The following is a 24,387-nucleotide window of genomic DNA, read 5'->3' as shown; positions in this document are numbered from 1 at the left end:
TTTTATTTACAGAACATACGCCCGCCATCATAGAAGATACACCGTTTAGCCCGATTCCGAGCGCTAGGATTAGCTCGCTTGGTAAAATTGAACCAAACGCGAATAGTAGCAGTACCCCGATTAGAGGTCAATCTGGCAAGTCAGTGTTGCATCAGCTCAACACCAGTACCCCGATCGTCAACTCGAGCCAACGCTCTGGCAGGGGATCTCGCAGCTCAGCTTGGAATCAGGATTGCACATCGACCCCCAACAACCAGAAGACAACGCCGGCTAACGGCTCTCGCCACGATTCACGTCGCAGTCACGATCGATCCTTTGGCAGCAACAACAGCACCGTGAGTCGACATACCAGCTCACCTTGTCTGGGTGATTTCATCACACACTCCTCTCTAAAATCTAAGCCGCGAAAATCCGCTACTAATGCTGGCGCTAGTGCGAATAACAGTAAAGACAACAACAACAGCAGCAAGGTCAACTCACTCTTCGCAGCGGATGACTTTCCGGGGCTGCAAACCTCGATGCAATCGTCGACCCCCGGAAATGAACAACCGCTACGAAACAAGAAACGTGTAACGCCGATCACGGTCAGTAAAACACTCACTAGTCGTCTGACAACTTGCGGTTCTAGCTTCGAACTTGACAACTCGATAAGTCCAACTATCTCCGAGGGAAAAGTAAAGCGTCGAGTCACACCAACAACTCTCAGCAAATCCGTTTCCAATAGACACGACTTTACCAGTTCCTCTTTCAAATCGGATAATAACCTGATTAATTTAACAGAAGATAGTCTAGAGCTGGATCTGTCACAAAAGGACGAACGTGGTCTTTTACGCAATTACAAGGACATAATCAAAAGCAGCTTCGTTGCCGTCGAGGATCAGCATCGGGACACGAACAAAATGCTTCAAACTGCAGTCCGGAATACGATTGTAACACCCAGGAAACTATCGGAAGGTAGTGGCATGTCAGCTGCACAACCGGTTCACATCGAGCTAGAACGAGTAACTGAACGTGCATTAATCGATCGTTTGGTAGATGTATACACGGTAGTAATTGACCTCAACATGACTCCCAATATACTTTCCGAATTAGCATATCTTATAAACCTAATTAATACAGAATTTGAACCTATTGGAGCTCAGTGTGAGGTAGATAGAGCGAAACCAATTGCTTTAGCAGGATTCATCTTGAAAAATCTCAACAATTGTGTTTATTTTGCGTTGCAAGCATTAAACCGGCAGCGCACTCTGCTGGCTCTACTGGACAGCATCACGCTGAAAGTGTTAATAGAGAACGAACGCATCGCCTGTCTCGAGCAATCTTTAAGTGCTTATCTGCGTGAAATTTACACACAGAAATTGCAGCTTGATAATAACATTCAAAAGCTACTAGATGTGTCTTCAATGGGAGGCATTGCCAACAGTTCCACTGGGGGTATAAACGTGTTTTACCAGCAGGAAGCGGACACAAGGGAGCATTTCCCGTCGGATAAAGAGTTTGGCGCGTTTAAAAAACAACGAGACGCTTTTTGTACAATCTATAGGTAAGTTTCAGGTTCGTTAATTACTAAACTGTTCCTTATGTTCCGTACTCGATTTTTCTAGGTCTGTCTAGTAGGTCAGAATAGCCAGTTTTTGCCACAATATGTTGTTTTTGAAAGATATTAATTCTTCTACATTCAGAAAAGATTCAACTGAATAAGTTCAATGTGGATGTCAGATGACTTCTTAAAAAAGGTTAACAAAAATCGAGTTAAAATTAAGAAAAGATGTCATCTTTTGCATATTTGTTCTTGAAATCAAAAAGCCCCTCTGTTTTTGAATGAAGTATCATTGAACTTAATAAGTATTGTTGAAAAGCTTTTTATAAAAGAAGAAATCATACTATGTTGACAATAATCCCTTCTACAAATAACTCTTTTGAATTAATTGATTCTCGCTGCAAATCGTATTCACACGGGTTTCCCAACAAGATTACTCACGTCTTAGTTTCACTTTTCTGTTAGCACTGGTGAACTAATTTCGGAAAAGTATCTAGTATACTTGCAGCAAGAATAATAAATTATGATTGATAGTCATAACAAAGTTGCTGTGGATTAAATTTCCGAATTTTCAAAGCTGCTGTCTCATTTTTATTAGTCTCTTTCAAAATGTTATGAGAGTTTTAGTTGAATATTTAACCAGTGAGGGATTTAAAATTTAACCTCGCGGTTTATCATAAACTTTGCTACATCTTAACATACGCGTATTTTTCACCTTCACATGCCTTTACAATTTCCAAAACGTATTAATTGTCTCGCTAATGCTTTTCCCAAGACGCGCAATTCCGAAACAGATCCTTCCGCTCATCCATGAAAAAGCTGTCGAACGATGAACACACGCACACCCAACACGTCACCGTACTAAATAATTTCTTATCCTTTGTGTGCTGTTTTCTTTCCTTTCTCGGTCCACCGCCAATCCTTGCTCAGGTCGTGGGATCTTAAGCACCTAAATCCGACCTGGAACTGTCTGACGGAGCTCCGCGGCAAGATTCGCTCCCTGCTGGCCATCATGGAACACCCGATCAACATGGCACACCTGGCGAAGCTCTTCACGGCACAGCTGGTGCAATCGTGTAACTTTGATGTGAGTATTATACCTGTGTGCTAACGGTTTTGTGCATGAACACCATCGCCCACCACCGGCGTACGTAGCTACCGGACTGATTCAAAGGATCCGTTCGTTATCTGCTTAGTTTGCCATCAAAGTGATTCTGTAACTAGATTGTTATTTGAGCTTACGCGCCCACTTCCACGGGGAATGGCTACGGTTTTACTCTGAAAGTAAACTTTACTATTATTACTCTCAGAAAATAATTGAAAACACCCATCGATTCAGTTCCGTTTCCTGTTTTTCAATTCACTTGATTTTAATAATAGCCTTAAAACCAACACATTTTAATAGAGTAAACAAACGTGATACGATGTTCTTCAACGTTTATAATAGGAGTCAAACATGGTCTGGTTTGATATGAGCTAATCACGAAAGCACTGTTAGAGGGATTGAAGCTGTTTCTATCGTTGCAGATTTGAAGAACTAAGAAGATTTACGAAATGAAGATGTGAAAGGTGACAATATTACAACACTGTAATTCTGGAAAACAGTATGTGCACGAGACTCAGGATTAGAGCACATTTTTCGGTTGAGCCCAGATAGCAAAAAAGTATTGTATCAACGCTTCCGGAAGTATGAGTTTTTCTCGTCTTAATTGACTGGGGTGTGGCGCACATACAGGTTAATGAGAGCTTTTTGGGCTCAAGCAAAGCTTTTGGTATTCTTTTAGTTAATTTTGCCCACCGTACTTCAAACGCTGTTCAGGTTCTTAAAACAGCTGCTACGTTTTACGAGTTAGAAATCACCTGGGATAAAATGAGCACTCGTAATAAAACTATGTGGAATCGTATGATGTAAAAAATCCAATGAAAAACATTTCTGGGCTTAAAAAATCTCTACATTGTACAATGAAATGTGAATGTCAAGTTAGAAAAAGATATAATGTAAGAGCGTTGGTAGCCTAACAGCGAGCGTTTTGAAGTGCTTGATTATGTGATAATGTGTGTGATAATAATGCGTAGATGGTAAAAAAACGTTATCCAATGACAACTCCTGTTATTTTTTTTATTTTGCTTTTTATTAAGGGTGACAGAAACTGCATATTATAATTTGAAATGTACGAAAAATAACTTTCAAATGCAACCAAAAGTATCAAAATGTGACCGATTGCAATCGCCAAAAAACTTTTAAGTAACGGATGACAACTAAAATTCTGGATTTTTTTTTTGAGTTTTTTAATCCACAACAAGCACGCTCAGAGAGGAATGAGAAAATGTATATGAAAGCTCTATCTGTCCTCTTTATGCCAGTATTTTTTGTTTTGTTTATGCATGCTCAGCTCGGGTCAAAATGGCGTTCAAACAAGTTCATTGTACAGTTCGCTATGAACCGCACAACAATTTTGGCAAAAAGCTCTTGGTAAACCATTTCGAAAGCGAAAATCTTCCGGTTTCTATTATGTATGGCTTCCTGCGAACCTCAACTATAATCCGCCAGGAAGGTACCCAAACAACAAAACTAGTTTTATCAAAGTTTTATAGCGCTGTTTTGGCTGCATTGAGCGCTATAAAACTTTGATAAAACCTATATTGTTACTAGGGTAGTGGAAGACCGGCTAAAGTAGGGGACAGAAAAGGACTTTTTTTCTTTTTGTCAAATCATGGTTCAAGTATAGTGCTTTGGCCATCAATCAAAATATTTATCAGAACGAATGTTTGAACAACATTATGATTTCATTACTTCCAAAACACCATACAGATGTAAAGTAGGTATGTGTTTTAACCAGTGAAAATATCATCACAGCACGTCAAAAAACATAAACGATTTTGAACAACAACTGGACTCCATTTGTACCCCAAATACCAAATGTTGTATTAAATTTTATATCAATGAGACCTGGGTGTCGCTCATATCATCCGCGGCGAAGTAGAAAGCATTTTTTTAGATCTGCGTCAAATGGTACACTGATGGCGAGGACATCGAACAATACGTTTTCAAGCGCCTGTCGGTGGTAGTCCAGGTATTGTACTGAAACCTGCAGGTGGCTATGGTGCTGCGATATCTCTCCGAAACGTTGAATACGCGTTGAAGACGGTGAGGTGCCCAAACGAGAAAGCAGGAAGAGAAGCGAATCTGCATGACGGCTGATGACGAGAAGCAGAAAAAGACCTCCTCACCTAAGTCACCTAATGGATAGCAAAAAAACCACCACAGAAGGAGTTGGCGCTTGCAAGCCGTTCCGGGAGTCGCCGAATAGTGAAGGCTTACTCTATTCTTCTATCGAATGTAATGTATGTCCCACACTTTGAGACTAACCTTGCTTCGGAGAAAAAACTGGCTGCCAAAGGAGTCAAGCTCGTGTTCGATGCGAATTGGTGCTGCGGTTTCAAAAAGAAAATAATGGGTAGTGTTGCGGACAGTTGATAATGCAATGCTGGTGAGTGAGCCTAAACGTAATCCTAACTGCTTGTACACATAGCACCAAATTCTCGGGCATGGTGAGTTAACGCACTCGAGCGATAATGATGATGTCAGCAAGAGCAGCAGTAGCAATGACCCAGATCATGGCGAGACGAGCGAGGGAGATGTCTGTGGTCTTGAGAACACAACTTCCTATAATGAAAAAGATGACCTGAGCTACACTGATGCTATCAAGTAGAACGAGTTAGACGCTACCGAAGGACGGAAAATATTCGACCCTACACTGAACGTTCGTTGATCCACCCACGAACTCGCCACAGAGTTACGGCATGATCGGGTTGACTATTCAAGAGCTCTGTGAGCTCCGATCGTTCGAAGGAGCAATGAGGTGCCCAGATCGGGATATGTGGAAGCGTGCTATGGAAGAGAGATCCAATCCTTGCATGGTAATACGACTTGAGAAATTGCTTGCCTCACGATTCCAAACCCGTTAGTGGCAAATGGGTGTTCAAGAGTAAACTGAATGGTAACGAAGAAATCACCCGATACAAGGCCTGATTGATCCCCAAGGATTCAGCCAGTGAAGCAGAACACAATATGGCGAAATCTTCGACCCTGTAGCTGTTGCCGTCAGAAGTTAGTGAAGCATGTGGACGAAAAATCAGCATACCTTAAAAGAGACTTATCCGAGGTGAAGGGCGATGTGTGTCTACTGCGCTAAATTCTGTACGGACTAAAGCAAGCAGGACAAGTATGGATTCAAAGGGTCAACGAGATTCTACGAAATCTGGAATACACACCATCGGAAGCAAATAATTGCTTATTAGTGAGGACAAACAATAGTCGATAATCGTTCATACTACTGCTCAGGGTGTTCATTAAGTTTGAATACACTTTAAAAATGTGTTGAAATATGAAAATACAAGATATTCTTTCCTGAATCATTTTTGTTGAAGCAGTGTTTATTAGGGTGGCTGTGAAAAGCGTCATGTTAAACTTTTGAAAACCGACCGTGTACATTTTGTTTATTGGTCCCAAATAGTCATTTGTGCAAAATTTCAGCTAAATCGGACATGGTTTAGGGGTGCCTCAAGCCGCTCAAATTTGTGATTTTCGCGTCTCCTGAAAAATTTAGTTAATGGCACATGTACCACTTTTGCTCTCAACGGCTCAACTGTACATGAGCGTCCATGGGATTAGGAACCAGGGAGCTGGGAGGCCACAAAGTCTTATAAAAACACCAGTCAAATTGTCCCGACACCACGCTTGGACGATATTTGCGGCACCCACAACCAATCATTTTGGACATTATGCGGCTGTTGCATTACAAAGAGTTTCCCATCAAAAACCACGAACTCCTGATTTGCGGTCGGTGAGGGGGGGGGGGAGGACAGGATATTGCAAGGAAGGAAGTGTAACAGTCGTTGTCAGAGACCGGGTTTCTTATGCAACTACACGACTGCGACGGAAAGGAAAGGTTATGTCACAGTGGTAAGTCGAATGGAATCGAACGATGTAGCGCGCGACGTCACTAATGAAGGTGAGAGATAACAATCCTTCTTTTCCAATACCACGAATCTAGAAGTGAAACACCTTGGGATTATTCTGGATAGTAAGCTGAAATTGACCACATAGTCAAAAAAGCTACAACGGCAATCTGAGTCTGCAGAACACTATTCAGTAAAACCAGGGGGTTGAAACCACAATTGGCTCTTTGGTTCTACATTACTATTGCATGACAAAGAATTACCTACGCCGCTCTCCTGTACTGGCCAAAGGTGAATGAAGTGACAGCCCAGGCAAAGCTTAACAAAGTTTAGCGACTGGCCTCTCTCTCCGTCACCAGCGCCATGTGCACTACACCAACAGCAGTCTTGGAGGCCATGCTCTGCAGTTGAAACGTCTGCTCATCTGCTTTATCATTGTGAAGCCCTTGCATTTGCAAGGTACTAGTTCTTCGCAAAGAAATGCACTTCGGTAAACGTGGTTCTTTGAAAGGTATAGGTTAGAGTGCCAGGCAAAATGGTCATCTCGAATTTCAAAAAAAAACCCTATACAAAATGTTCACCTGCTCGAAAAAACACTCTATGCAAAATTTCAGCTCAATCGGACTTAAAATGGGGTGGCGGAAAGCGATTGAAGTTTGGCTTTTTTGAAAACCGAAAAATCACCCAAGCCCCCCCTTCACGTACCCCCCCCCCCCGTACGTGAAATTGCGGTTTTAGAAATTTTTTTTATGCCAAATGACTCAAAAACGCATGAAACGTCGAGAATTGGTGTCATCTGAAAAAAAAATTTTTTGCAAAAATTTACTCTCTGGGACTTAATTGTTTTTTCAATTGTGGTAGGCGGAGTTCAAAATGTTTAGAATTTATCTTTTGAAATTGATTACTAGTCTCTCGAAATAGCTTGTATAATGATATACACTATAACTAGCATCGAATACATTATGTTTCATTAGGGTGGTTCATTTATTCGGCATAGGGTGGTTCATAATATTGTGAAAAATGAGTATAAAATAAAAAAAGCACTTCGGTTCGTTTGATTGGTGTGACGTCTTCGACAAAGTTGTAGATAATAATTCGGTCTTACCAAAAAAATTACACTCAAAAAATTATTCGTTCAAAAGTTAGAAGAAAGATTAATTATTATTAATTATTCAAAAGGGCTCATTTTTTAAAAACTTGATTTTTTCAATAAAACCTACGAAAGATTACCAAAAAAATGAAACCAGTCCGATCATATAGAAATCAAGAAAAATAAGTTATCATTTTTTGAAAAAAAAATTTTTTTGAAAAAAAATTATTTTCAATTAATTTTTTCAAAAGGCGTATTTTTTTTTGGAAGGACAAAATATTATCTACAACTTTGCCGAAGACACTATGCCATTCGCCTGTAGACATATTTTTAATTTCCAATAGAGCACTCTATGAGGAATCAAGAATATTTCCACAGTCAAAACGGTTTATTTGATTGACATAGTGTATCTAGCAAAGTTGTAAATAATAACTTCGTTCCTCCAAAAAAAATATGTACCATGTGAAAAAAAAATTAAAAAATATAACTTTTTTTCTGATTTCTCCATGGCCGGTTTCGTTGTTCAGGAAAACTTTCGTAGTTTTTATAAAAAAATCAGTTTTTTTAAATGGGCTGTTTTCGATAATTAATTTATAACTTTCTTTTATTTCTTTTAAAATTAGTAATTTGTTTTTAGAGTGTATATTTTTTTGAAAAACAAAACTATTATCTACAACTTTGCCGAAGATGTCACACCGCACACCGGCACGTTCGCGTTCTGATGATGTAAACTTGACAGAAAATGTATGGTCGAACTGTCAAAACGACGCAAACCCAGAAAGAACGAGTCAATTGTGTTGCCTATCTGATTGAGATCCCTATACTCTCATTATCACTGAATAACATCGATTCAGTCTTTTGTCCGATTATATAAGCCAGAGCACTGTGTGTTCAATCAAGTGTTGACAAAGGACATTATTGTGGTAAATAAAACGAATAAATTGTCTGGTACAACATTCGAAAGACGAGTGCAAGTGTCTTAGAGAGTAGATTTTTCAAACAAAGTAATATAACATATTCCTTCAGTTTCCACCGTTTCATTTAAAAGTTTAAGACACTTGGAATCGAAAACATTTTTCAAATATTAAAATTCCATGTACCTCCCGTGTGTGATTTTGCAAATGACATGAAGGCATTCAACATTTTCCACGAGACACAATCTTAATTTTGGTTGAGATATTTTTTTTTTTTTGCACAGAGTAGTTTGATACATTTTGAAAATTTGTTTTGTAATATTTTGCCATTTTACTTATAATTTTTCCAATTCAACATTGCCACCCTAACGACAATGATATAACAAATATTAAATTTTCAGGAATTTTTTTATTGGTATTCAGTGAAAAGTGATTTTTTTCATTTTATACTCATTTTTACACAATATTATGAACCACCCTATGCCGAATAAATGAACCACCCTAATGAAACATAATGTATTCGATGCTAGTTATAGTGTATATCATTATACAAGCTATTTCGAGAGACTAGTGATCAATTTCAAAAGATGAATTCTAAACATTTTGAACTCCGCCTACCACAATTAAAAAACGACTAAGTCCCAGAGAGTAAATTTTTGCAAAAAATTTTTTTTTCAGATGACACCAATTCTCGACGTTTCATGCGTTTTTAAGTCATTTGGCATCAAAAAAATTTTTTCGAAAACCGAAATATCACGTATTCACGATTTAAGCCAATAAAAAAAATGACAGAAAAAAAATGTTATGGTGGATATTACCCCTTAAATAAAACCAACGAGCGAGCGAGCGAAATAAAAAATATACCTTCGTAAACCAACGTACGAAAGTCGCTAAAACTCATCAGACCAATAATTGTTGAAAGTAGAATATTATATTTTAAGTCGAGAAAATTATTAAGGAACCAAGAATTTATAGTTTAGGGGAAAGGGGGGCAGTTTCGGCAACTTTTTCTATCTTCATTTTTAATATTTTTTTGTTAACTTTTAAAAAAATCTGAATCCATCCTTGCTGTTACTTGGACATCGCAGTATCATATAAGCGTATTAGTAGTGTGCGTTGATGCGATTTCGATTGTTTTGTTTGAATTTTTCAAAATTGCTTTTTTGTCCGAATGTGCCCCGTGTGTGGGGTAGTTTCGGACAGTCCTGGAGCACATTCAGACAGTGTTGAAAAACTTTTCTAGATCAATGAAAATTTTGTGTTTCTCAACTCTTTCTACCATATAAGCAGAGACTGAGATCAGATGCTTCACCAATCCCGAAACTTATCCTTTTATTTCAAATTTAATTCAGAAAATAATAACCGAGCAAACTGGCTATGAGAAGGAAAGGATACAAGAACTATGCCATTTTCTCTGCAATATTTGATTGGTGCAAAGTGCAATGGCATTCGTGATTGTCAAACAACAGCAAATTGGTTCACTTACGCTGCTTCGGAACCTTATTCAAGTGTTCCAGAACACTGTGAACAATTTTCCAATCGCCTTGGTATACGGTACGTCATTCCATAATTCATATGGGAACTTTCGATCAAATACTTCTCTAGAAATGATTCTTCCACGTTCGTAAATATTTGTTAATCTGAGTTTCTAGACGAGAAGTTCTGATTTTTCCGTTTTTTAGTTTCTTTGATTTTTCATACGACAGACCAAGGTACTTTTTTCAATTCTGCAGGTGTCAGAAGCGTGTCTCAAAGACATTGTTCCGTTAAAAACTCATGCCAGCTCATCTTCGTTGATGCTCGCTCTATCAGTTTTCCTTCTGTAGTTCCGAACCAATTTTAGGACTGAGAATCAGTCTAAATCAAATAAAATTGTTAATAAACAACAATCAATTACAAATAAGGTAAGTGTCCGAATGTGCCCCATGAACGATGTCCGAATGTGCCCACCACCATCCGAAGACAAATCTTAATTTTATCCAATAAATAAGATATTTGTTTCCCCGTTGTTATCACGTCTTTTCATTACATATTAGTTACGAACTAAGCTGGTGTACTTGTATTTCTAAATCTCTCACAAAGAAATTAGAGAAATCTTTACAACTTCAAGCTCAAATGGTTGAAAACATGAATGAAAAATGGCACCGTGTTGAGTTAACCAACAATTGAATATGAAAGCAAAAATTTTTTGAAATTTTGTGACTTTCATGCAAGTTACCAACGGAATAACGATATAAACGATACGCAAAATTTCACTCACGCGAAACTTCCATCGGAACAATCATATAATTGTGAATACTATTAAAAATAATAAAAATAAATGATTCAAATACAATCAAAAAATAATTTTCCTTCCATGTCAATAACTCGGAAAGCATTCTGTTTACAATAACAAAGTTATTAATGTTCTAAAAAAATTAAGGGGTGTAGAGAATAATAAAAAAAATATATATATATACTAATGTTTGTTATCCTTCTCCAACAGAACTCTGCGTCAGAACTGGCGATGGCACTGCCTAACGTGGACCCGGCCAAACTGGTGAAACTGCGACAACGCCTAGTTGCACCTAGTCAGTTTTCCACCCAGTATTTGTTTCCGGGCAGCCAAGCGTTCTTCCGCGATTTCATCATCGCCAGCGAGACCAATCAAATATTCATAGAGCAGCTGAAGGCAGTCCTGATTCATGAGCTGCTAGAGATGAATGATTCCTCGTACGAGGTGCTGAATGTTTCCGGCTCCGACAATCAGCACGACTGCGAATATGTGGTGAGTAGTGATTCCCGTTTTGTCCTGCCATCAGCGGCAATGAATTTTGTTGATTAGGATGTTTAATTCAGGAAAACATAGACATGATTAACCTTCCGGGCTGCAGTCACAGCAACAGTTCGAGTTTTTACGGGTGACCTGGCTGACATCAAAGTGCCAATTTCAAACATTATGCTGACGTGATTCTTGAAAATTTATCTACCTCTTGTAGCGAACATCGATTATTGCGGCATGATATACTTTACGACATAATCCTCTGGTTTTACGCATACGTAGCATAACAGACAGTGATAAAGTTTTCGTTTTTATGCGCCAAACAAAAGCCATCGTTGTCGCAGACCAATGATAAACTTTTTATGACGTGCTAAAATTCAGGCGGATTGCCGCCGTATTCGAACCTTGGTGATACGCACAGTAAAGCCACTCGAGCAATCCCGGCCGATGTTGTGGATGCTGCCCTGCACCAACCGCCTTCCCGAATTCGGTGGTATCATTGAAAGCTTTCTTATTTTGTATGCTATCCGGTCCGAACTAAGTTTTTCACCAGCACGGTTCCGGATGTTTACCTTCCAGGAATTTTGACCGTGTGCAGAAGTCTGTTTATCGTTTCCATTCCATATAACGTAATGTTGTTGATTCAGTCTCACGGACGCGAGCTAGTACCAGTGAAAACGTATCGCTTTTCATGCAAAAAGGTATTTTTTTGAATCAATATTGAACGCATATCTTTCAAATATTAAGTTTTTTTTTGCCTATTTGAAAAAAAAGCCATATACTTTTTTTAGGTTTCGAACACGAATTTGTAATTTTATACATCCTTATTCTTCCTCTCTTGGCAAATTGAAAATATTCTTGTTCTTTCGAGACTTCGATTTTACCCACAACAAATTATTACACTACATTGTTCCAATATTATCGTCTTGATAAATTATATCGATTAAACACGTCGATTCCCAAATTGATAGTAAGCTAATCTTCTCCAAGCGTTTCTCAATTTGCGATATTACACTTATTCAACGATTAACGAACAAATAACAGCCACAAAAACGCTCCTCGATCAAATATAACGGCTTCCTTCAACCTCCTGTTCCTTTTTTAATGACCACGTGATTTGGTAACGACCTCTCATTTATAAATAGATTGAGCAGTGTCCATTCGTAACGTCTTGCGAATAAAAGTTATTTGGGGAAAATAAATGGTGCCTATAAAGCTAAAGATCGTTGAGCAAACCTGGAACATGTCAGTGCAAAGTCACTTTTCTTTCAGGTATTTTGATACTAACTCAGTCTAATTCATCCACCTCGATTGTCAGATTCAACTCGTGAAGGTAACTTATTATATACTACATTAGAGATGAGAATGAATTTTTAGAAACTTCAAATGTTCAATGAAAAAAGTTGAAAGAAGAATCATTGTTAGTTTCGGTAGAAACATACTTTCTATCCAAACTAGTTAAAGTAAAATAAAACTCTAGAAAGCAAAGATGACTTCCAATATTGAACCATTTATTCAACTTGACGTTAGTGAATTTGTTAACCTGCTTCGTTATCTGAAAGTAAACCACGCAAACTTTTCACCAACCATGTTTATTCACCATTCATGTTGTACGAGATGTGCTTCCTGTTTCGCAGACATACGATAATTTCCAGCGAGCCTATAAACTAGCTCACGCGACACCCGAAGACAAAGTTCTTCACTCTCCCATCGATAAAACACCCTAGCGGCGTATTTAATTGCCTCGTAAGGATGTGCCACTTTCCAAGTTTCTAACTGCGCCGTCGGTGCCTGGCCTCTAATGACGGCTGTTTTTCGACACGGCAAAAGTCAAGACCATGCTACAAGGTGCCATAATTTATATCAATTGGAATAAATCTTTAAACTCTCTTCCGGTACCTTGCAAACTTCAAAGCCGTGTTCTGGGAGACGACCACACTATATAAAAACCCACAGGATATCTAGCAGCCTAGGGATGGCATTTCCGATTACTGCAGATCCAAAGGGAAACGGGTTCACTTTTAGCCTAGTTAGCATTCTCGGGCGCCTGAATCCACTCCTCCGCAGAGTCTCTCTCACCGTGTCTGCAAGTTGGTTGGTGTGACCCAAGGTGCTCCTAGATATGTGCACCACTGTTTTCCCGTCGGCGAAGGCCTTTCTTAAAGGTTCCGCTCCGTCCCGCTCTCTTTCTACACCAAGGGAAAGGTTAAAGTCGTAGCACAACACGATCGATAGGAGTTGAGCGCACTAAAGCAATTGACACTGCTGGCTGCCACACTCACCAGTTGGCTGTTTTGGCTGGCTGTTTGTTGGTTGGCTCTGGCTTGCCCTGGGTCTTCCGTTATGGCTCACATTTTGCAACTAGGGGAGAAAATGATAATCAAAAACGACCCCTCTACCACACCGCATTAACTAACTGTAGCAGCGTTCAGTTGTGCAGCCCAGCTATGCAAGGGGGGCAAATCCTTCGTATACATTTTTCGTGCTCAGTGTGTCCTACCGTGATAGATGACTGGCAGTGGGTGGCAGGGATATTGAAAAGTATTTGTGGAAAGAATAAATATGCAAGTTCAACGACCTGCAGATGAGGGCGAGTTGTTCCTTTTTTTTTTCGGAATGTTAGGTAAAATATTATACTTGTCGATTTTACTGTAGCATTACAAGAAGTGTGGATTTTTTTTGTCATAGTCTTAAGTAGAATAATTAATTTTCGTATTAAAACGCGAACACAATGTTGTGAAAAAGAAGTGAAGGATTTTTAGTATCTTCTTTTGTATATTTTGTTGCCATAATTTAGTAGGGTTCTCGTCATCCGACAGCATATCTCCATTAAATATATATTCCAACAGACGGACAGATGCACAACGAGCTCAGGTTAGAAATCTTTGTTTACTAATCTGCCTGGAAAAATCATAAATAATTTCCGGAAATTACTTGAAAATTTCAAAACCCATACACCGTAAAATCAGAATTGTAATCTGAGTTTATGAAATACTCTAAACCAGGGGCTCCCAAATGGTGCTCAGCGGTGCACTTAGCTCTCCACGAAGCTTTTGCTAGTACTTCGCGGCATTTCAGATCTTTAACCCGACTGAACACCTGTTCAAATCAAAATATTTATTTGGCATTGTTGAATCAACGAGAAAAACTTGTACATGAAATGTTCGTTATTGAAAAAAGTTTTTATGCTTAATGCCTTAAAAAGGCATAACAAATTGAAATATGATATTATCCGATTTCTTCAAATCTCAGTTTCAGCCCGGATGAGCCAGAAAGTCATAATTTCTGTTTATTACTATTTATCATTCATTTGAATTCAACTGTCGTAGTCCTTATTTTTATCAGATAACACCAGACCTCGACGTTTCATGCATTTCTAAGACATTTGGCATGAAAAACCGCTTTTGACAATTTCGTCTTTCCTTGCTGAAAAATGTGAAACTTTGGCCGCACATACTATTGCTGAAAATTCAACTAAACCTTGCTTCTTGAATGCGTGTCATAATTGATTGTTAGATTGGATTCCAATATCAAACACACGATCTTTTGGCGTATTTTTAACAAAACTAAAAATATCGGAAGCACTTTGATTTCTCGATTGAAATTTTAAAATTAACTATGTAGCTTGATGAGTCCACCGATGTGGCAGGGCTAGCAATTGTGATGGTATTTATACGCTAGTCATTTTCTGAAAGTTTCCAAAAAGATTTGTTCCTTCGCAAACCGTTGTCAATTTCTGCACAGGGGCTGAAATTTTCAAGTTGATCGATGATGATGTAACCGAAAACAATATTCCATTGGAAAATTATATGGATGTATGTACGGACGCTGCGAATGCTATGGTTGGAAATACTTCTGGAGTCCTAACAAGAATTAAGACCCGTTGTCGGCTTGATGAACTTGAATGTTAACGGGTAAAAGCCGTTGTTAAAAATAGAAATTTAGTTCGAAAAAATTTAGCTCTACGGAGCACCGTCCGTTGTTGTGTCGCACTTGCAAGCACGACTCAGACTGTCTTGGTCTGGATCACACAGGTCTATAAGAGTTGTCAGCATTAGAGATGGTCGGGTTTCGGGTTTTCAAACCCGAAACCCGAGCCCGACCTGTACCCGACAGGTTCGGGTCGGGTTCGGGTTTGAAAATTTTGAAAGTGTCGGGTACGGGTCGGGTTCGGGTTTTGTGAAAAAAATATTGTCGGGTTCGGGTCGGGTTCGGGTTTGAAAATGACGGGTTCAGGTCGGGTTTGGGTATGAAAACCCGAAACCCGACTATAAAATCTATGAAATCTCGGGGTCGGGTTTACAATTTCAAGTTCGGGTCGGGTTCGGGTTTTAAAGAAATAAAATTCTCGGGTTCGGGTCGGGTTCGGGTTTGAACGAAAAAAAAAGTTTCGGGTTCGGGTCGGGCTCCGGCTTCGACCGAAAAAAAAATCGGGTTCGGGTCGGGTACGGGTTTGAAAAACATTAAACCCGACCATCTCTAGTCAGCATCAGCTAACTCTTCTGTATGTGTTGAGACATTCCTTTCATTCGTATAAATAACGCTTGCACAGCAGTGTGTGTAGTTAGGGATGAGCAATAGAATAAGTCGGCAGTGGAATGTGATACGTATATAGATTGTGGAACAGTACCACCGTCCCCCGTAATTTAATCGGTCAAAACAGCATGCCGGAGACAGGGAGATTGCGGGTTCAAGGCCCGTCGGGATTCGGTATATTGTTCCAAATCAGTATCATATTCCAGTTCGCTTATTTTTCGCTTCCCCAGCTGCACACATTGTCTGCTTAATGAACTTGAATGTTAACGGGTACAAGCCGTTGTTAAAAATATTTTTTGTGGGCTGGGCTTTGTGAACTTTTTCTTGTTCTCGAGTCTTACCTGTATTATTTGAACGCTACGGGTAAAGTATTTAAAAACAATGATAGTAGCTAAACGAGTTTAACGGCGTCTCCAAGTTATCAAAAAAAAAAAGATATTTCATTTTTGTTCATAAGTAGATCAAAACAGCTTACCGTTTTGTTGGATCGCAAAATAATTTCTCCATTCTACAGTGATTTTCGTCTATTACTATTATTGTTGAACAATTTTTGGATACCCTTTTCACTACTAAAAATACAAAACATAATATTGTGCACTAGCTGGTTAATGAGTTAAACGAATGTTTCGTTCGAACGCTTGCTAAACATAAATGGTGTTTCTAGATTTAAAGACGGTTTTTACGCGGTTATTTTTCTTGGATTCATGCGTTATTTTACGCGGATTTAAGAATTTACGCTTCTTTTACGCGGATTTCCCAAAAACAGTTGGTTTTTACGCGTATTTTTATGCGTATGTTTTTCCTCGACCTCTGTGTTTTTTTTCTGGTTTCCTCTTGATTCGCTGATCTTCAGTATTCTTGAATGTGTTTTCTACAATTGAAGTCTTCTTCACGCGGATTTGAGAATGGCGACGTGGATTTCTGAGTCTACACGGTTTTTTCATACGGGTTCACACTACGTATGTCGGCGTACACGCAGAAATTCAAGCCTTAGCAAATTATGCTCTTATTGTTTCAGTTTGCTTGCACAATTTTCCATATAAATATATATATATATATATATATATATATATATATATATATATATATATATATATATATATATATATATATATATATATATATATATATATATATATATATATATATATATATATATATATATATATGAAATTTCATAACCGTCGTCATAGTTGATCTTATTGATTTCCTTCGTTTCTGAGGTATATTGGACTGTAGAAGCGCCAAATACCATTCAATAAAGGTATTACCAGAACCGGCATGATGCCCAGAGACCAGAATCTGACCTCAGACGCTATTTCGAAATTCAAAATTTCCCGACTACAGCTTAAAATGATAAAATTCCTTTAAATTTGAGTCATATTTGACTACAGACAAACCTGTTTTTGATGCGATGGATGAGTACCGCACAAAAAAAATGTTTGAATTTCACGAGTCGGGATGATACCCACAAACCGGCAATCAACACCAGACACCATTTATCAATTTATGATGGCGGCTTTTGGTTCCTGGAAAACAGCCCAAAGAGGATAAAAATCATCCAATATGAGTGTTTCCGAAATCAGAATGATGTCAAGACGCTTGTATCCGACGACAGATACGTTTTGAATTTCATGATGGCGATTTCCGATTCTTGGAATACAGCCTGAAAAGGCCAATTACCCTCAAATGAAATGAGTATTTTTGGAGCCGGCATAGTACCCAGAGGCCAGAAACTGAATTTAAACCCCATTTTGAATTCCTTAAAGGTAACTCTCGGTTTCTGGAAGACAGCCTAAACTGCCAATATTCAATAAAAGCATTTCTGGAGCCTACAATTAACTCCAGATACCTTCCTGAAATCCGAGACTGTGACTTTCGGTTTCTCCTCCGTGTTTTAATGTTACCCCGGCAGACGGTACAAGTTTTGTAATACAAGGATGTGTTTGTCAGACTCATAGATGAGCTTCGCGGCTCCCCGGCTGGTAATCTAATTTATCTATTTTCGGAATCGGATGCTTAGGGGCTGTTGACGCCTTCGTCAACACGTAGAGGCGGGTGGGCGAGCGGTGCCTCTAAAAACCGCTATCAGAGTCGCTGCCGACTGAAAACTAAACAATCAGCGCAGCAGGCACGATGCTTCCGTACTGTCACACAGTACAAAGCGAAGAACGAAGCAAGCAAAGGACGCGGAAATCGCACACACGAAAGGATAACTGGCTCAGGAGACAGCGCGAATGCTGTTTAAACACAAGAAAATGAGCCACCACACTAAGGTCCAATGCGCACTTCTAGCGAACACAAATAAATACTTCCGGATTAATGATAAAGCACTGAGATCATTCACTTTAACTTTTAATTATAAATACTCGATTGGAAATCGAGTCGCCTCCCTAGCTGGTCTCGAGGTACGATGCTGGCCTAACAAGCCAGTCGTCGTAGGTTCGAGTCTCGACTCGGGAGAGACTGTTAGTGTCAGTAGGATCGTAGCGCTAGCCCCGCAATTGCCCTGTACACTTAACGGTTGGCTGCGAAGTCTGTGTATAGTAAACAGAAGGTCAAGTTCCGAATCGGAATGTAGCACCAAGGCTTTGCTTACTCGATTGGAAATACACTTCGGTTTTGAAATACACACTCTCGGTTCAGTATACACAATGAGTTCGAAATACACACTTCGGAATGAAAATACACAATGAACTAGCTTGCGCAGAAGCGCGGTATTTATACTGATTTAGTAGCGGCGCAGGAAGTTCTCGTTTCCTCCATCATCTTCCTCCATGCGGTAGAACGAATTGAAGCGTTGAAGCGCAGTTGCTCGCGTGTTGTGTTCCATTTACCAGGAGAATATACCAGAAGCGTCATGAAATGTCCTTCGGTGTGTTCCTTTATTCGTGAAGGACATTATACGTTGGCGTAGTGAATGGAAAGAGCATTGTCCTGTAGCGATGATGTAAATCGGTGTGAGATGCTCAAAACCTGTTCACTGCGCGAACAGGGTCCTCTAATTATCTATCATGAAATCATCTCCAGATGTTTTGAATTCACTTCCGGTGTTTTTAAAACAGCAATTTTTTTGTTTGGACCTCCTCTCTGCGACCAGAATCTATTGTGAGATATATCCGGTTATCTGCTGTATTCCGCACTTCTATTACTAGCAATACCGCTATTGATGAGGAGCATGCTCATTATTATTTTATACGTGCTTGTGTGTAATGTTATTTAACCCTTATTTTTACACGCTATCTGCCCTCTTATAGCGAATCTCGTTCCTTTTGCCAAATATCACCAACTATAATTCCCTGAACAGGCTTCTGAAAATGACCGTTTTATGACAGCAAATTTAAAACTAATTCGGCTCTCATTACATTGCACAGCTCTCCCTGTTCCCCATTAGACTGGGACATGGTTATACGGGAAACAAGCGATGGTGTTATTTTGTCGCTCCCAAGAACTTTCCGTGTTTCTTATGGGTCCTAGGACAACTGTGTAACTTTTGAGATCGATCGATGTATGGGAAACAAGGTGTCTGGTATCGACAGTTCACTTCGGCGAAGGAATATCGAGAAAAAATACTATTTCAGACTACGCAACAAAAGGCTGCTTGTAATGTCTGTCTGTCTGTGGGATCGAAATTTTGTGATTATGCCTACCTGGTACTCGAGAGAAAGCTGATTTACGATCGCTAAAGATAGCAAGAAAACGCTTCATCTTTTACGTTGCTCTCTTCTATTTTATCAGTATTCTCCCACACTTATATCTCTCAATAACGCAATTTGTATTCAGATTGAGCGTGCCAAACCACTGTTTCTCTAAATACGTTTTGTTAATAGTCATTGATTTAGGTCACTCTCTCTTCAATATTCTCATAATTCACATTTTTATCGCTTTGAATTTTTGATTGTTTACACGTTTGGTTTAAAAGCTTAAGTATTGAGTCAAGTTCTCCTAGAAAGGTATAGCAATCACCGGCAAAATCAAAAGCATAAACGCGATCCAAAGGGCCGAACGTTATTAGGTTGTGTTTCTATAATTTTTTTCATATATATCAGAAACGTGATAAAGCATTTCATTTTCATTTCTATTGTTCAAATTATTTATTTTACCTTTGTTATACTAAACAAAGGTTATAAAATCGGTCGAAAAACGCAAAATAGATCCGAAGACCAAAGGGCCGAATGGTATATACCATTCGACTCAGTTTGACGAACTGAGCAATGTTTGTTCGTGTGTATGTGTGTGTGTATGTGTGTATATGTGGGTATGTGTGCTGTCTGTATGTATGTGACGCAAAATACTAACGCATCTTTCTTATAGAACGCAATATCCGATTTTGATGGTTTTATATGCAAATGCAAGCTAATGTGCTCCCCCAAAATGCTACCGAGTGGAGTTTTTGATTATTGGCTTAGATTTTGAAATATTTATCATAGAGTATTTTTTAACATAGGGTATTTAACTTTAAACACAAAATGAATCTGTTGAGGGCCAAGTGTCGTATACCAATCCACTCAGTTCGTCTAAATGAGCGTTGTATGTGTATATACATGTGTATTTGTGTATGTACGTTAGTGTGATGTTGTTTATATGTGTAGTACATTGTTTGTATGTGTAGTACATCAAAATCGAACAAAAAAAAAAACAAACAAAAATCAAACCTTTTACAGAATGCATTATTCGATTTAAGTGTTTACAAGTGCAAATGGAAGCTCCAAACCCTTTCGAAAAACAAACTGAGCGAGTTTTTATTGGTTGCTTGATTTTTAGAATATTTAACAAAGAATTTCACTTCCAAGTTTGGCAACATAACTTAATTTGGATAATGCCAATAATTCAGGTTGGCGGTTTCTAGGTTCAAAAAAAGTTTGGAAAGCGGATTGGACAGATTATGATGAACGTAAAAGGCGTCGTTTGGTACAGTTGAAGAATGCAGATGCAGCCAGAAGAAGGAGGAATCGACGACAACAGGCTTACAACAACAATACTAACAACAACAACCGCAATGGTAACAATTACAACAACCGCAACAATAACAACCACCTGAACAACAATGACAATTACAATCGCAACAATAACATCTACAACCACCGCAGCAATAACAACCACCAGAACCGCAACAATAATAACTTCAATCGCAATAATAACATCTACAACAACCGCAACATTAACAACTCCAACAACAACAATAACAGCATCAATAATAACAACAATCAAATCCCGAATCGTTACCTCAATCTTAACAGGAATCTTAACAACAGCTACTACAACCAACTACCACCAGACCGTGTGCTTCTTGCTGCAGCGAAGGATAAATTTTCTCGACCCCCACCTAATCTCCAGCATATCTCTTTTCAACGAGGCGAAATACTTAATCCGTACCCAGCGAATAATGAGTCACAATCATCTTTCATGCCTACCGTTTCAACGAGCCCGCTCAACTAAACGACTCCCGCGACCTCTTCAGCTGTATCGTGTCCTTACCATTTGGCTGGCAGCCACAACTATAACAATAACAATAATTTTAGATCAGCAAGTTTCCCGTGTGATGGATGTTATTGTAAGCATTCGTGTTCTCAAAATCAGTGACGCTCAGAGAAAGAAAAAACAACGCCAGTAGTCAATGAAGTTTTGATTTATGCTCAGAATTTCAACAGGATGCGCAGTGCACTCAAAATTAATCACATTAATAACAGAATAAGTGGATGTTCATACTCAATCATCTTAGCAACGAAAACGAACTGGAACGAAGATATTAAAAGTGAAGAAGTTTTCAACAGTTCCTTTTATGTGTTCAGGAGCGATCGTGATTTATCACTATCTGATAAGAAATCAGGTGGAGGAGTGCTTGTGGCGGTTGGGGTTCAGCATGATTCTGAGCAAATCATAACCCAGAAACATGCCGAATTTGAAGATGTCTGGGTTAAAGTTCTGTTGAAGGGTGAAATCCATATTTTCGTATCTGTTTACTTTCCACCCCACTTTGCCAAAAAGCAATCATATGAAAAATTTTTAAGGACGTGAATGATTAGTGAATGATGAGTCCCACACTAACTCAAAAATTCATATATATGGAGATTTCCATCAAAATGATGCTGATTTTATTGTAAACGATGATAATGAATCGCTTTTACTTCCTGTAGTAGGAGAAAACGAAACTCTGCAATTTATTTTTGACGGATTTAGTCAACTTGGATTAAATCAGGTAAACTCAATCCGGAATGAGCAAAACTGTTTTTTAGACTTTTTATTCACCAATTGCACGGAAGATTTTAGTGTTGACAAAGCAGAATATCCCCTATGGAAAAATGGAAAATTTCATACTGCAATTGAGTACTCGCTAATGATTGATACCGAGAGATCACGACCCTCTGATCATGAGCCTGAATATAAATATGACTTCACTAAAGCAAACTTTGAACTAATCAATCGTAAATTAACTGACATCGACTGGCAATCACTTCTAAAAAATGAAATAGATATGAACAAAGCGGTTGATAATTTTTTATCATCACTGTATAGTGTTTTAGACTCAACTGTACCAAAATCAAAAAAGAAAACGGTTAGCTCAAAAGATCCCATTTGGTTCACCAGAGAAATCAAAAATTTAAAGAATAGGAAACAAAAAGCTCATAAAACTCACAAAAAACTTAAAGACCAAAGAAATTTGGACAAATATTTGAACATTTGTGATGAACTGAATACTAAAATATCTATTGCGTATGAGAACTACAACACAAGGGTGGAAAATAACATTAAATCAGACCCAAAACAGTTTTTTAAATTTGCAAACGATAAAATGAAGTCTAATAACTTCCCATCTCGCATGCAATATGAAGACTTTGCCAGTACTGACTCAAAGCAAATCTTCAACAAGTTTGCGAGTTTTTTTCAAACCGTTTATAAAAATAGCGACGAAGTCAGGGACTTTGAGTATTTCTCGCACTTGCATGAACAAATAAATAACGTATCTATTAAGCAAATAACTGTTCAAGAAATCCTCGCAACACTAAAAAAAACTCGACGCTTCAAAAGGTCCAGGTCCAGATGGAATTCCACCCTCACTCATGAAAAATCTTGCTCCTGCCTTCGTAAAACCCTTGTTTTGGCTTTTCAACTTATCCCTTACGTCCGGACAGTTTCCATCAGTCTGGAAAAAATCTTTTCTTATACCGATTTTCAAGTCAGGTAAGAGATCTGACATCAAAAATTATCGTGGCATTGCAATAATATCATGTATTCCTAAACTTTTTGAAGCTATCGTAAACCAAAAAATATTTAACCAGGTAAAGAATCGCATAACGTGTAACCAACATGGTTTTTACAAAAGGAGGTCTACGGCTACCAACTTACTTGAATTTGTTGATTTCTCTCTTGCGTCTATGGACAGAGGCAACTTCGTGGAAACTCTATACACGGATTTTAGTAAAGCTTTTGACAGAGTAGATATTTCCATACTTATGTTCAAATTAAAAAAACTGGGATTTGAGTCAGGCCTACTTAAATGGATTGAATCTTATTTGACGAACAGGACACAAACGGTTAGGTTTAAGGGACACCTTTCTGTACCAGTAAAAGTGACATCTGGAGTTCCACAAGGCTCCCATTTAGGCCCTTTGCTCTTCATTTTATTTGTTAATGACGTTACCCTTGTGTTGAATCGTCTCAAAGTATTGATATATGCCGATGACATGAAACTGTACATGGAAATAAAACACAAATCAGACATCCAACAATTCCAACAAGAGGTTAACATTTTCTACATTTGGTGTAAAAAAAGTCTTCTTGATCTCAACGTGAAAAAAAGGAATATTATATCCTACACAAGGAAAAGGAATCCTGAACATGCCAGTTGCACTCTTGCACATCAAGTTGTAGAAAGGTGTTATCAAATTAGAGATTTAGGAGTAATTATGGATTCTAAGTTAACATTCATTGATCACTACAATACGATCATCAATAGAGCCAACAGTATGCTAAGTTTTATAAAAAGGTTCAGTTATCATTTCGTAGACCCGTACACTATAAAAACTCTCTTTGTTACATATGTTAGATCTATTTTTGAATACTGTAGTGTTGTTTGGTCGCCTTATCAAGACGTCCATTCCAATAGAATCGAATCCGTACAAAAACAGTTTTTGTTATATGCACTAAGAAAACTAGGTTGGAATTCATTTCCTCTCCCTTGTTATGAATCGCGTTGCATGCTTATTAATATAGAAACGCTTGAAAAAAGAAGAGAAATTGCTTCGGTAACTCTTGTCAACGATTTAGTTTCACAACGCATAAGTTCGGAAAATTTGCTTGGAAAACTCAACTTTTATGATCCTACACGCTCATTAAGAACGCGAAAAATTTTCGTATTAAATTCTTATAGAACAGAATATGCCATGGCCGGGCCAGTTAATAGTATGATGAGTCTTTACAATAAATATTGTGAAGTTATTGATTTAACGATGTCACGAAATGCTCTTAGAAAAATATTGAACACTAGAATTACATAACTATATTTGTGATGTTAGCAATAGTTTTTAAGATGTAGTCTACTATGATTGACGAAATAAATAAATAAATTTTTAAACATGAAGTA

General features: G+C 38.3%; 1 protein-coding gene across 1 annotated transcript in view; it reads left to right on the top strand.

Moving 5' to 3' along the window:
• LOC129730598 (protein disks lost) overlaps positions 1–24,387 on the top strand; it is a 590,739-nt gene that overhangs the window by 488,366 nt on the left and 77,986 nt on the right. Inside the window, exons 4-6 of the mRNA XM_055690050.1 lie at positions 13–1,543; positions 2,471–2,627; positions 10,992–11,273. Of these exons, the coding sequence (XP_055546025.1) occupies positions 13–1,543; positions 2,471–2,627; positions 10,992–11,273 (1,970 nt within the window). The remainder of the gene's footprint in view (positions 1–12; positions 1,544–2,470; positions 2,628–10,991; positions 11,274–24,387) is intronic.

Source organism: Wyeomyia smithii, chromosome 3 (genome assembly GCF_029784165.1).
Source record: "Wyeomyia smithii strain HCP4-BCI-WySm-NY-G18 chromosome 3, ASM2978416v1, whole genome shotgun sequence".
NCBI classification, from domain to species: domain Eukaryota; kingdom Metazoa; phylum Arthropoda; class Insecta; order Diptera; family Culicidae; genus Wyeomyia; species Wyeomyia smithii.
This window is presented reverse-complemented; position numbering and strand designations above follow the sequence as displayed.